We start from the raw sequence: 12,979 nt of genomic DNA, 5'->3' as shown, positions 1-12,979 counted from the left end.
GAGGTTTAGATGGTGATTAGACTCGGGCGGCCCCGGGGCCTGTCCCATTCGAAATGGACACGGAGGCATTGAAGCCTGATCCTTCTGCCAAGGCTTCTGCGCCTTCCCAGCAGGCCCCTTTCTTTGCTGCTTTTACCTTGGACTCTGCCTTTTCTTCAAGGGTGGAGGGCATGTAGGACAGTTCTGCCCCGGGAGTCGGCCTGGGGGTCTGAGACCCCTATTTGATCCTGCTTGGGTTTTGGTGTCTTTGTTGCGGGGTCTGTTGTTATGGGGGATTTTCTTATCCACCTTCCCTGTACAAAATTGATTTGGGGTCGGCTTTCCCCTTGGTTCGGTTCCAAGTTCCTTTGGGTTCTTCTGCTCCCTCTTTCCGGAGGTTTTCTACCTCCCGCATCTCACCTAAGGAGGTTCGGAAAACCCTTGCTGCTTGCCCTCTGCGTGACCCAGATTTCGCCTCCGTGATAGATCCGTCCTCATTTGAGTTCGTTTCTTCCTCCCCGTATTTGGGTGCGTTATGAGGTTCCGAAGTCTTCCTGACCAGGAGACTGCCCTTTCTTTTCTCAGGGAGCGTGGCACTGGTTTTATCGGATCCCTGATGCTTGAATGGAGGGAGGTTACTACAGTTCTACAGGTTTACTTAGAGGAGCGACTTTGAGCACCTCATTGCGTGCCTTTTGGCCCCTGTGCTTCCTCGTGATGTTGGCCTTCTGCAGCTGCATATGCAGGTTCCCTGCCTTTTGGCTGCTTTGGTGGCAGAGGATTTTTGCGCTCATGGGCATTTGGCCTCGATCTTGCCTTCTTTTCCCTTCTTGAGTTGTCCTCGGACTGGCTTGCAGAGCATGTGGAAGCGTTGAGTGCCGAGTCATCGTCTAGGGCGCTGGCCTTGGCGTTCAGGGTGTCGGCTGCGCTGTTGAAGCTGTTTGCGCCAATACTTCGGGAAGCGGTGTCTGTTTTTTTTTGCCTCTCGTGTCGTTAGGCCATCCTCGCCCCTTGGAAATACTGTACTCCTCCCTGTACGCCAGGGAGCGTGCAGTATTTCACAGCGTACAGTATTTACAGTACAGTACTGTATTTAATACAGTATTAACAGCATTTAATACAGTATTAACACCATCTATTATATAGTTTTCATCTATTAGTTCTGTCATGAACGTCGGTTTGATGCTCTTGTAGGTCACTGATTTGAATTTTGAAATTTGTAAATTTTCTGCTTAAATCACTAACGAATTATGTTAATTAGGGTGTTACATATATGTTCATGTTTAATTGACCCAGAATATATTTGTAAGGCTTACATTGTTTTTGTTAAGTAAAGCTTAATTTCAGGGGACATACAGTACTTAACAATATCTGACATAGGAAAGGAGTCTTAAATTTTGGAATATCAAGTAATTAAAGAGTTAATTATTTAAGCACAGTTAAAGAGGAGAAAGAATTGTAATTCTTTACCAGCAAGAATTCATTATCATGCTACTCCAAATGTTCTCATAAGTCAGTCATCATCATATTTGAATTCTACACAGTGTACATGCACATGTATATATATTACCATCACATATACTGTGTGTGTATATATATATATATATATATATATATATATATATATATATATATATATATATATATAATATATATATATAGCTATGTATATAAAAATAACACTTAGAACATGAGAAACAACACAGTCTGAACACTTGTACATATTACTGCAGGTTCAAAGAATACTGAACAGTATTGTGTATTTCTGTATGTTTACCGAGTCACATTTGTTTTATGATTTTGTTGCATAGTTAATGTAGGCATATACACAAGCCTTTTCTTTGTATCTTTCATTTGAAGTTATACAAACTAGAATGTTGAAATATTGAGGCCATGTGATTGGGTTGAACCCACACTCGTGGACTCCCCAGGCACAAACACTAGGGACGCAGGTTCGATCACACAGTACGGCCTCAATATTTTCTCATAAATTCATCATATTTTTATTTCATTGTGTGTATATGATGTTCAATAATTTACTTACAGACGAAGTTCAGCAGTCGATGCAGAGGTTGGTCAGATTCTTTAGCTGCCACAGATCCTTGCTGCCTCAAGATTCGTCTAGACACACATGTTGAACCAACATCTCCCGGTGCCGAAGAACCAAGGGGCATCTCGGGAGCCCCTCTTCCCGTGCTGATAAAACCTTTCCTTGAAGGTCATGTGGCTGATCTTAATATGTCGCTTCTGATGAGCACTATAACAGGTCTGGTTGACCTGATAGAGGACGAGGTCATGCCACAACCATTTCCTATGGAGGTATTTATTAAAAGTACAGTACTGTATATTTAGCTTTGTAATTCGACAGAACAAATTTCCAGGTAGTTGACTATTAGTCTATGAAAGCATCAATATTGCTTATTGATGTGGTGATGTGCGGGTTAACTAATGTTACTTTTAGCACTAGTTAATGATAAAGGCCTTTTGTTAATTCAGTTTCCTCATGCAACATATTAGTCTCTCCCTTCCTTGTACTTGGCTAGGAATAGAACAATCGCTTCACAAATTTCTATGCTATGAAATATATTACAGCACTTGTTTCTTTAAGTTACCCTGTTCTCTAGATACTGATGGAGCGCATAGGACTTCAGTTGACAGAGGATAGAATACCAGCTAATATCACTTCTCCAGGTTCCGTACCCACTGTAGTGTGGCTCCCAAGACTTATTGTAAAGCGTGACAACGATGGTGTCTTTACACTTCTTCCTCAGAGTGAGGGTGAGAAATTAATTACATGAAATTTCAATACATTTATGATTGAATATTATGTACCATAGCTTCTTTATGGGCCAGCCTTGCTCCCCTTAGCTTACTCTACTGGACACCCAACCAACTTCTGATCCAGGATGGAAATGATGTTTCAGTCCATCCTGGATCATTATCAAGTCAAATTGATAATGGCCCAGGATGGGCCAAAATGTCATCATTTCTTATATTTTCAGATGTGTTAGTTGAGTGTCTCTCGTGAAAATGGTTTCATTAAAAACCAAAACTAGTTACAAGCTATCATTGACAAGCTGGTTATTTTTACAGAGAGCTGTGAAGCACAGTTGATAAAAGATGAACGTGACAGATTAAAAGAAGAATTAAATCGGGTGCGGCAACAGCTAGCGAGTGCTCAAGAAGCTAACCGCTCCCTACAAGAAGAAGTGACGAAGTTGAACGAGAACAAGTCCACTCTTGGGTTCTCACTACCAAAGTTTCCTCTTCCGTAACAAAGTTTTGTGCTTCCAGTCATGTGTGTGGTAGAGTGAGTGGCATAGTGGCATTTAGCTTCCTCATACACACGAAGCCATCAGCAGCTATATGCCACAGATAAGTAACAGTTTGTGATAAAACAACCTCATGAAATGGCCAGTTTTCTTACTTAAGGCGTGCACTTAGAATATAAGAATTTGTAGGGTATAATATATTTTCATTTATCTTTTTTTTTTTATGAGCAGAAAGGTTCATGGAAGTGCAATATTACTTTAAATAGTTTTACTAAATAAAAAAACCTTGGGATACACTTATACAATGGCAGGAGTTAGTTCCAGTATTAGTAAAGAGTACAAACAAGTACATTAATACCAGTGACCATGTCAGAGATGATTTTCTACTTCTCATACTTAAATCCGCTACTTAGTTACGAAGGACACGAATGAAGTCAATATTGACTAGTATGAGAATGAAACACAATAAATACACAGGTACTCAATGGAAAAGTATTGGATATGCACACACACGTTGAAGTACGCATGCTCTAAATGGAAGCAGTTGTGGGTATGTGCCAAAATAACTCGAGACTTAACAATATTTCTGGTAGTGTGTAATACTGCAGCACAGATCTACCGTTGCCACAACGGGTACTCTACTCTACTATACTCTCACGTCTTTCCTCGAGTGTTTGATCCCATATTTTTCCGCCCATCATTTATGCTCCAGGTGCTACATTTCCCCACTTCGTAAATTGGGTTCGAAACTCATTTCAACCACTGCCCTGTTCTGAACAGTATATGTACAGTTGATAATCTGAGCGGCTTGGTAATTGTAAACAAACTTTTTTGGATTATTATATTTATTTATAATGGCAGATATGAATGCTGTTTTGATTGTGCTGAGATCATTGGTATTCATAAAAGATTTATCACCTATCCTGAATAAAGTTATTTATTTTGTGTAATTTTGTAAATAACATTTAGTATCAAAATATAATAAGTGCAAATATATGTTCCACTGTTTGCTATACAGTAGTAATTTTCTTGTTTCAAATCTGAACTAAAAAATAAAACTGCTGCAAGTTCCAAATTTCTACCTAACCTGACAGGAATATGATGCCAATTAGTTTGGTTAATTGTCTACTGTATTTGTAATAGTTCTTCCAGAGAATAATTATGTTGTTTACTTTAGTCTATTAGAACTGGCTGAATGGCATTAGCTCCAATATTTTGGCCAACTAACTACAAAATTGAATGAATAGTGCTATTTCTGTAAAACCTGGCAAAATTTGACAGATTAAATCTGCTTAGTCAACTTTCAAAATTCCTATATAATGGGAGCATCTGACAGGTTTGGGTTACTGTTTTAACATTGTTTATGTTCTCCAAGTGGGAAGAACTATTGTTTATATAGTTCTTCAGCCAAAATCTTCAGGTCACACTCCATCTTCATACTGTATTTGGGTTATTTTCCTGTTGCAAGTGAGAACTGCCGCCTCCTTCGTTAACACTTCCTGAGCGTGTTTATTTTTTAAACAAGATTCTGAAATTCTTTTACTTTAACACTTATCACATGCAAGTACACTACAGTACTGTGATTGTAACACTGCTCCCTAGTTTTCAGAAGTTTTCTGAATTTTTCTCTAAATATTATTGACACCATTTGGGAGGTGTCGACTGAGATGCAGACAGCCGACTTAAAATCCAGCGTACCACCTGGACTTAAAGGAAGTACCACCTCCAGCCAGAGGTGGTACTCCCTTCCCATTGAATATATATTTAAAATATATAATTAGCCCTGTATATAATGGGTAGGAATGCATTTGGCAGTGTCCGTGGTATACTGTAGTGGATGCTACAGAGCTAGTAGTGGATGAAGGTAAACATATAGTATATGAAAAGTGTGAGCACCGAGAGCACCTATTGATGGGTTAGATTTTGGACGAGTTGAATGTGTTAAAGACACGTCGTTACGGATTATAATCCAACGTTCAATATATTTTGTCCTCACTTGCTTTGATTTATGTAATGTCCATTGAAGAAAATTATCTCTGACTTATTGTGAATTAACATTTGTTTCTTTGAAGCAATTTATAATTAGCTTAAAGATATAATTTTAGTTATCCAAGAATGGCTTTAATAGGATAGTGTGTAATATATTCTTGGTCTTATCTTGATTTTTCGATATTCTTAAAATATATAAATACATGAAATTGCACTTCCTTGCTTCTTTCCGAAAACTGTTATGACATAAAAGTTACTGCCTCTTGAGTATGTCTAGAACTGCAGTGCAGATCATTTTTAGTAGATTATAACACTACTCATTTATTACAGGTTGACATTACTGAAAAGTAATAGAATATTTGATGCTGTGAAATTGTTCTTGTAACTTCTGTGTAATCTAAAATCACTTACATTGGAATAAATAAATAAATATATATATATATATATATATATATATATATATATATATATATATATATATATATATGTCGTACCTAGTAGCCAGAACGCACTTGTCAGCCTACTATGCAAGGCCAAATTTGCCTAATAAGCCAAGTTTTCCTGAATTAATATATTTTCTCTAATTTTTTTCTTATGAAATGATAAAGCTACCCGTTTCATTATGTATGAGGTCAATTTTTTTTTATTTTAGTTAAAATTAACGTAGATATATGACCGAACCTAACCAACCCTACCTAACCTAACCTAACCTATCTTTATAGGTTAGGTTAGGTTAGGTAGCCGAAAAAGTTAGGTTAGGTTAGGTTAGGTAGGTTAGGTCGTCGAAAAACAATTAATTCATGAAAACTTGGCTTATTAGGCAAATCGGGCCTTGCATAGTAGGCCAAAAAGTGCGTTCTGGCTACTAGGTACGACATATATATATATATATATATATATATATATATATATATATATATATATATAATACACACACACACACACACATATATAAATAATGTTGTGGTTTAAGTTGTAGTTGGGTTTCTAATTTGCAGTGACTCCTGAATGTCATTAAATATCATTATGTTGTGATTTAAGTTGTAGTTGATATTATAGTATATTGAACACTCTAAGTCACTGAAGAATAACAAGCTTTCCAAACATGTTGTTTTCACATTTGGTTGACACTCTAGTTGGCATTATCCTTACTTGTCAACATTATATCCTCGTAATTGCATTTTTTTTTTGCAAGATTCAATACATAATGATTACTATAGTTACATTATAAGTAATAAGCATTTGGCTTCATTAATGTCAATCAGTCTGGTAATTTTTGTAAGCTATACCGACCATGATCTTGCTAAACCCACATTCTGCTACTGTTCTTGCTCCTAGTTACGTTATTTAATACGTCATATCCAGGAAGTAAGTCTGGATTCGCCTCACATCACTGAAAATTTGACACCCAACCTACACACAAGAAAATAAAGGAAGTGAGGATGTGTCAGTCTGGTCCAGGGTGCTGGAAAATGTCGCCGCCTCTTGTATGTTGTGATGTGTGGGGTCGAGTATCTAGTACAGTACTGGAGCCAGATTCACGAAAGCACTTAAGCAAACACTTACGAACCTGTACATCTTTTCTCAATCTTTGGCGGCTTTGTTTCCAATTATTAAACATTTAATGAGCTCCGAAGCACCAGGAGGCTGTGTATAACAATAACAACAGTTGAATGGGAAATTTTCATGCTTGTAAACGATTTAATAAATGTAACCAAAGCCGTCAAAGATTGGGGAAAGATGTACAGATTCGTAAGTGCTTGCGTAATTGCTTTTGTGAATCTTGCCCCTGGACTTCATATCCATTTGTTTTGTGTTAGCAGGAAATCTGTGCATATTTGTTATGAAAGATAGGTACAGATATACTTTCAGCTCTGAAGCTAGAAAAGCACCAGAATGTGTGTTCAGCAAAGGCTATGCTTGCATGGGTTTTCTTACACAGTAGAGTCTTGATTAATTAAAGTAATTGGGTTAATCCAAACTTCTATTTTTTTGTCACAAATTATATTAAAACTAACTTCCAAAGTATCTAGAAGATATTTGGATAAGTTGTTCAGTACAAAAATTATCCAAACATAATAAACAGAAAAAATTAATGAATATTCTAAATGAATTATTATCCAGATCAGTTTTCCTGCAGTAAACAAGAACTTTTGAATAATCAGCACTTCACTGTACAATATTTACCATATTTTCTATTTAATAAGGTCACAAAATGATTATGAGAGATTATTACAATATTCTGTTATGTATTCAATTACTATATGTGCAGAAGCAATCGAGAGTCAGCAAACACTTGAATACAGTAATGAGCATTATATGTACTGTATTCTACAATTTTGCAGCAGGTTAAAGGTGCTTGTTGCAGTTGAGGTTATATTCATTACTCTGTAGACTTGAGATGATCCTTTGACACGGCACATCACAATGAAAACATTTATTCAATGAGTAATAAACATTGCAGGCGATAAGTCACAATAACGTAGCTAAAGTATGTTGGTCAGACCACACACTAGAAGGTGAAGGGACGACAACGTTTCGGTCCGTCCTGGGCCATTCTCAAGTCGATTGTGAATGGTCCAAGTCGACAGACAATCGACTTGGGAATGGTCCAGGACGGACCAAAACGTCGTCGTCCCTTCACCTTCTAGTGTGTGGTCTGGTCAACAGTAATAAATATTACTCAAACATATTTTGCCTTCTGGTGTACCAGCTTATGAGCACACCAGTCACAAATCTTAAGGCATGCCCCACCTTGTTAAATGTCTAGATTTTCTGAATTGGAAATCTTGCTTTCCCAAGATTGATAATTGACAATTCCCAATGGTCCTTTGAGTCATTTGTCCCTCGGTAAAATCCTTTGTGAATATGACACCTTTGACATTGTTCTTCCTTAAACTTTCTGATCTATTGGCACTTTGAATGGTACAGTACCTAGAAAATTGTTTACCATTTTGCGCCGCAGACAATGCTAAAAAGTCTTCCAGGCTTGGCATCTTACTTCATAAGTGAGATTATTACTTACTGTACCAGTATTCAAACAAAAAATATTTTATTGTGTTTTTAGAGGTTCATAGTACAGTGTTAACATCCTTTATACTTTCAAACACAATATTGAAAGTTGAGAAATTATTCATAAGGGAGAAAGGGAGAAAAACAAGGGAATAGAATGGAAGAAGAAAATAATGAGGGAAGTGACAAGTGATAAACACTTGCCAATAGCTAAGACTACACTATCAATAGGTAAGGCTCAAGTGATATTAATTAAGTCTCGGTACTGGTACTGTACTTGGTTTTCGAGCTTGCCTCCTCGACTCACAATTGAGGATCCCAGGTTTGATCCCTGGGTAGGACAGAAATAGTTGGGCACATTTCTGTTCACCTAGCGATGAATGGATACTCTGAAGCTAGGCAGCTTTTGCAGGTTGTATCCCGGGAATGATGAGTAATTGACCTAGGAGAACCCTGATGACCCTAAATACAGGCGTCTTATCCATCACAAAGAGAAGTTTACCTCCCAGGCAATAGGTAAGGAGCTGCATTCAAGTGGCTAAAATATGGAAGAACTGAAAGATAATAGATTAGTTGACCTCAGTTGGCCTTGGAAATGCTGCTACAGATATAGAGAAAGTGAGAGCAGTTGTCCCCTTTTTTATGGATTCTTTTCCTTGGCAACATTTACAATGCAGAAGTAACTGAAGACTTTCTACATTTTTTCACTGACAATACTGTATTCTGACCAAAATTGTCAGAAATTGCTTTTTCCTTATCTTTTATTCTTCTCCTTATCTTTTATTCTTTAAGGCGAGGAGGAAGACCTTAGTTTTCAATTCAAGTTCCCTTGGCAAAGATATCAAGATTCTTTTTTGTGTGTTAATTGTTTCAAAAGTTCTCTTGTTATTTGAAGACTTTAGATATAATCTGTAAAAGATCTTTATATTCAAAGTAGATTCTTTTATTCATGAACATGACAAAAATTCTGGTATTATCTGATACCACTCTTAATTAAACAGCCTCATCAACACCCTCAAGTTACTTCTTTCATTTTCTGCATTACTCATTTTAAGAACACTGTACTTAAGCCATTACAAAAAATGGGGGGTTTCTGCTCACTTTAACTTTTAACACTCATTAGACTCCAAGGAGTGCCAGATTATAAGCTCTGCTTTCTGCTCATATTTCATGGAAACCTGCTTCCGTTTAGATACAGTATGCTGTTAGCTGAAGCAGTGGCCAAAATATTTACCTGCATTTTTGTTAGCCATGTGGCAGGATGTTCAATGGCCATGGCTGATACATAAACAATATAGTTAGGTTAGGTGAAATATTTACTCGCACCACAGGTGGCCAGCCACCAAGGTAGAGGCCGAGTCGGATCAAGATGATATAGCTGAACGGTTCACATATACGAAGATTGAACTGCATGATGGCATTTGTATAAAATTGCTTGTGTAATCCTTAGACCCTTTCAAATGTTTTATTTCTCATTGCCAGTAGACAGCATGTGCCTTACATTTATGACAACCAAATAAGTAAATAATGTACTTTTTAAATAATATGGAAAGTGGTCTTGCACATCTTTCAGCCTTGAAAAGGGCTGGAGTGCCCAGGTGAAAGTGAGTTGAAAGAAAGAACAAGGAATTATGGGATTTATTTTAATCTGAAAATTTATTATTTTCACATAATGTTGAATAATTTGTAGCAGACTGCTTAGTGATATTGGAATGTAAATATAACCAGTCAAGGCAAACATATATTTAATCAGGTTTCAACTGCTGTCGTGTTCTTAAGAAAGATGGTTAGAAATTCCTGATTTTGAGGATGGTTGTAGATCTAACTTTCTCAGTGTCCCTTTGGGTTACCTGTCCCTTAATAAAATCCTCGGTGAATCCGATGCTTTTGACACTCGTCTCGCATCCTTTTGCTGTTGTATTAACTTCTTGAATGATATCTAGGACTTTTGCCTTCTTTTGAAAATTAAGAAACGTGACTAGAGGGAAATGAGCCGTAGCTCTCTAAGCCCCGTCTCCTGGCTGATTATACCTGGCGTCCCAATGATCTCTCTCAACGTTAACGTTTGTTATCATTTTATTGGCGCAAGGCTTCAGGAGATAACCAAGATGACTCTCCATTGCTTCAGCTGGAAATGAATGAAGTAACTTTGATTTAGGTCAGATGAAGAGGAAAAGTTCTGAAGTGCACGAGATGTTAGAGATGGTCAAGTTGTAAATGGTAGACTGGTACGTGTGCAATGGTTTACAGCTTGATATTCAAATGTGGTATACTGTAGTATGAAAAACATATTTCTTCAGATTTTAATGAATATATTAGATCTCAAGTACAGTATATGATTGATTCATCAATCACTTAATTAAAAACATCAAGATCTAATGAGTAATCACATATCATGGAATGTAAGTATAATTTTGTATTCATATACATAAATACATCTATACATATACAGTATATATATACAGTGTATGTATAGATATATAATTATATATAATATATATATATATATATATATATATATATATATATATATATATATATATATATAAAATTAATTATATATATTGTAGTAATTATATATATATATATATAATAGTAATTATATATATATATATATATATATATATATATATATATATATATATATATATATATATATATATATATATATATATATATATATATATATATATATATATATATATATATATATATAAATTATAATATCACATGCATATCACTCACACACACGTGAGACACCACAAGCGTAACTCTCATCCTGTAACTAAGATATAACTACACCTAGGTCATTTGTAATTATTTAATAAGCTGTAAGCATAATATAACTTGGAATCGATCAGGTTTCACAAAAGTTTTATTGAACGGGAAAGGTCAAGAAAGTAAACTTGAATTTCTATTGAAATTACTCTTAATGTTGCCAAGCTTGTTGCAATATGGAATATTTATGGTAATGAACAGCTGGTTTCTTACTTCTATGATGTGCCTAAACATTGTGTGATAATTTATTGAGTTCCGCTATAATATAGTTAGTGTTTAAGTGTGCGGTATGTTTATTTAGGGCATTTTGGGAAGTGTAATATAGCTTCTATAATGAAGCTTAACTTGATCACAATTCAGTATAACTGTGCATTTTTTCTCTTGTATTAATAATATTTTATTTATAGATTAAAAATCCAAGCGCAGCTGTAAGTTGCACCATAAGCTCTCTTCTTCGTATTCAGATTCATTAATGTTTTGGTGTACATATTAATGTTAGCAAAGATGTATTGTGTATTGCAATTTCCTCCTTTGTGGACAAAATATATAATTTACATGTATTCAATGCCATTGTAAAAATGCGTAACACACCATGTGGGGTAATATTGACCCCAATAAGTTGTCCAACATACTCTTGCCAATAAATTAATTGAAGGAAATTTAGAGAATATGTCAGTGTCTGGTGGTGATGTGGCGAATATGTCACTCCTTGGTGGTGCTGTAGAGTATGTGTCAGTCTTTGGTGGTGCATCAGAGAATACATCAGTCTTTGGTGATGCTTCAGAGAATACATCAGTCTTTGGTGGTGCTTCAGAGAATACATCAGTCTTTGGTGGTGCTTCAGAGAATACATCAGTCTTTGGTAATGCATCAGAGAATACATCAGTCTTTGGTGGTGCTTCAGAGAATACATCAGTCTTTAGTGGTGCTTGAGAGAATACATCAGTCTTTGGTGATGCTTCAGAGAATACATCAGTCTTTGGTGGTGCTTCAGAGAATATATCAGTCTTTGGTGGTTCTTCAGAGAATATATCAGTCTTTGGTGGTGCTTCAGAGAATATATCAGTCTTTGGTGGTGCTTCAGAGAATATATCAGTCTTTGGTGGTGCTTCAGAGAATATATCAGTCTTTGGTGGTGCTTCAGAGAATACATCAGTCTTTGGTAATGCATCAGAGAATACATCAGTCTTTTGTGATGCTTCTGAGAATATATCAGTCTTTGGTGGTGCTTCAGAGAATATATCAGTCTTTGGTAATGCATCAGAGAATACATCAGTCTTTAGTGGTTCTTCAGAGAATATATCAGTCTTTGGTAATGCATCGGAGAATTACATCAGTCTTTGGTGGTTCTTGAGAGAATATATCAGTCTTTGGTAATGCATCAGAGAATACATCAGTCTTTGGTGGTTCTTCAGAGAATATATCAGTCTTTGGCAATGCATCGGAGAATTACATCAGTCTTTAGTGGTGCATCAGAGAATACATCAGTCTTTTGTGATGCTTCTGAGAATGGTCTTGCTGACAGGCTTACTAACATTTTATTTAATATAACAACAAAAGTTAAATCAACAGATTACAGTAAAATTGGAATATAATTATTATTCCATAATTGTGTTTGGATTATTGATGATCCAAGAATCTTCACTTGCATAATATTTTGATAATTACATACTTCACTTGCATGCAATGTAAATACAGTATTGCTTTCATCTATACTTTTCCTGTGTATATATTTTGTAATTATCTTGTGTAATACATAAGCTGTGTAATCTTGGTTATATAACTCGTCCATTATTCCCCCTCCCTTCAACCCTCTGTATGGTCTTCATTATAATATTAACACATGATCTAAAGAGACGAGAGTTCAAGTCTACCCATTGCCGTAATATTTTCTCATGCATAGTACACCGCTTGATGTGATCTTGGCTATACCTATTTTAAAAAGACTT

General features: G+C 36.0%; 2 protein-coding genes across 4 annotated transcripts in view; one reads left to right on the top strand and one right to left on the bottom strand.

Moving 5' to 3' along the window:
- The window catches only part of LOC123758447 (bridge-like lipid transfer protein family member 3B), a 95,849-nt gene extending 91,523 nt beyond the window's left edge, over nt 1-4,326 (top strand). For 2 of the 3 annotated variants that reach the window (XM_045742880.2, XM_045742878.2), the window contains 3 exons: nt 2,026-2,298; nt 2,604-2,757; nt 3,073-3,402. In XM_045742880.2, coding sequence (XP_045598836.1) covers nt 2,026-2,298; nt 2,604-2,757; nt 3,073-3,254 — 609 coding nt within the window. In that variant the 3' untranslated portion in view covers nt 3,255-3,402. Of the gene's footprint in view, nt 1-2,025; nt 2,299-2,603; nt 2,758-3,072 lie in introns of all 3 variants that reach the window. The other variant, XM_045742879.2, reaches the window with a different exon arrangement.
- A 5,171-nt stretch (nt 4,327-9,497) lies between these two features.
- LOC123758230 (uncharacterized) lies at nt 9,498-12,567 on the bottom strand. The gene is made up of 3 exons (XM_069323069.1): nt 12,484-12,567; nt 11,663-12,337; nt 9,498-9,659 (listed from the first exon to the last, which is right to left on the bottom strand). The coding sequence occupies exons 1-3, from the start codon at nt 12,565-12,567 to the stop codon at nt 9,498-9,500; spliced, it is 921 nt and encodes a 306-aa protein (XP_069179170.1).
- Between the last annotated feature and the right edge of the window lie 412 nt (nt 12,568-12,979).

The sequence above is a fragment of the Procambarus clarkii genome, chromosome 11 (assembly GCF_040958095.1).
Source record: "Procambarus clarkii isolate CNS0578487 chromosome 11, FALCON_Pclarkii_2.0, whole genome shotgun sequence".
NCBI classification, from domain to species: Eukaryota; Metazoa; Arthropoda; class Malacostraca; order Decapoda; family Cambaridae; genus Procambarus; species Procambarus clarkii.
Note: the sequence above shows the minus strand (reverse complement) of the source record. Positions and strands in the feature narration are given on the sequence as shown.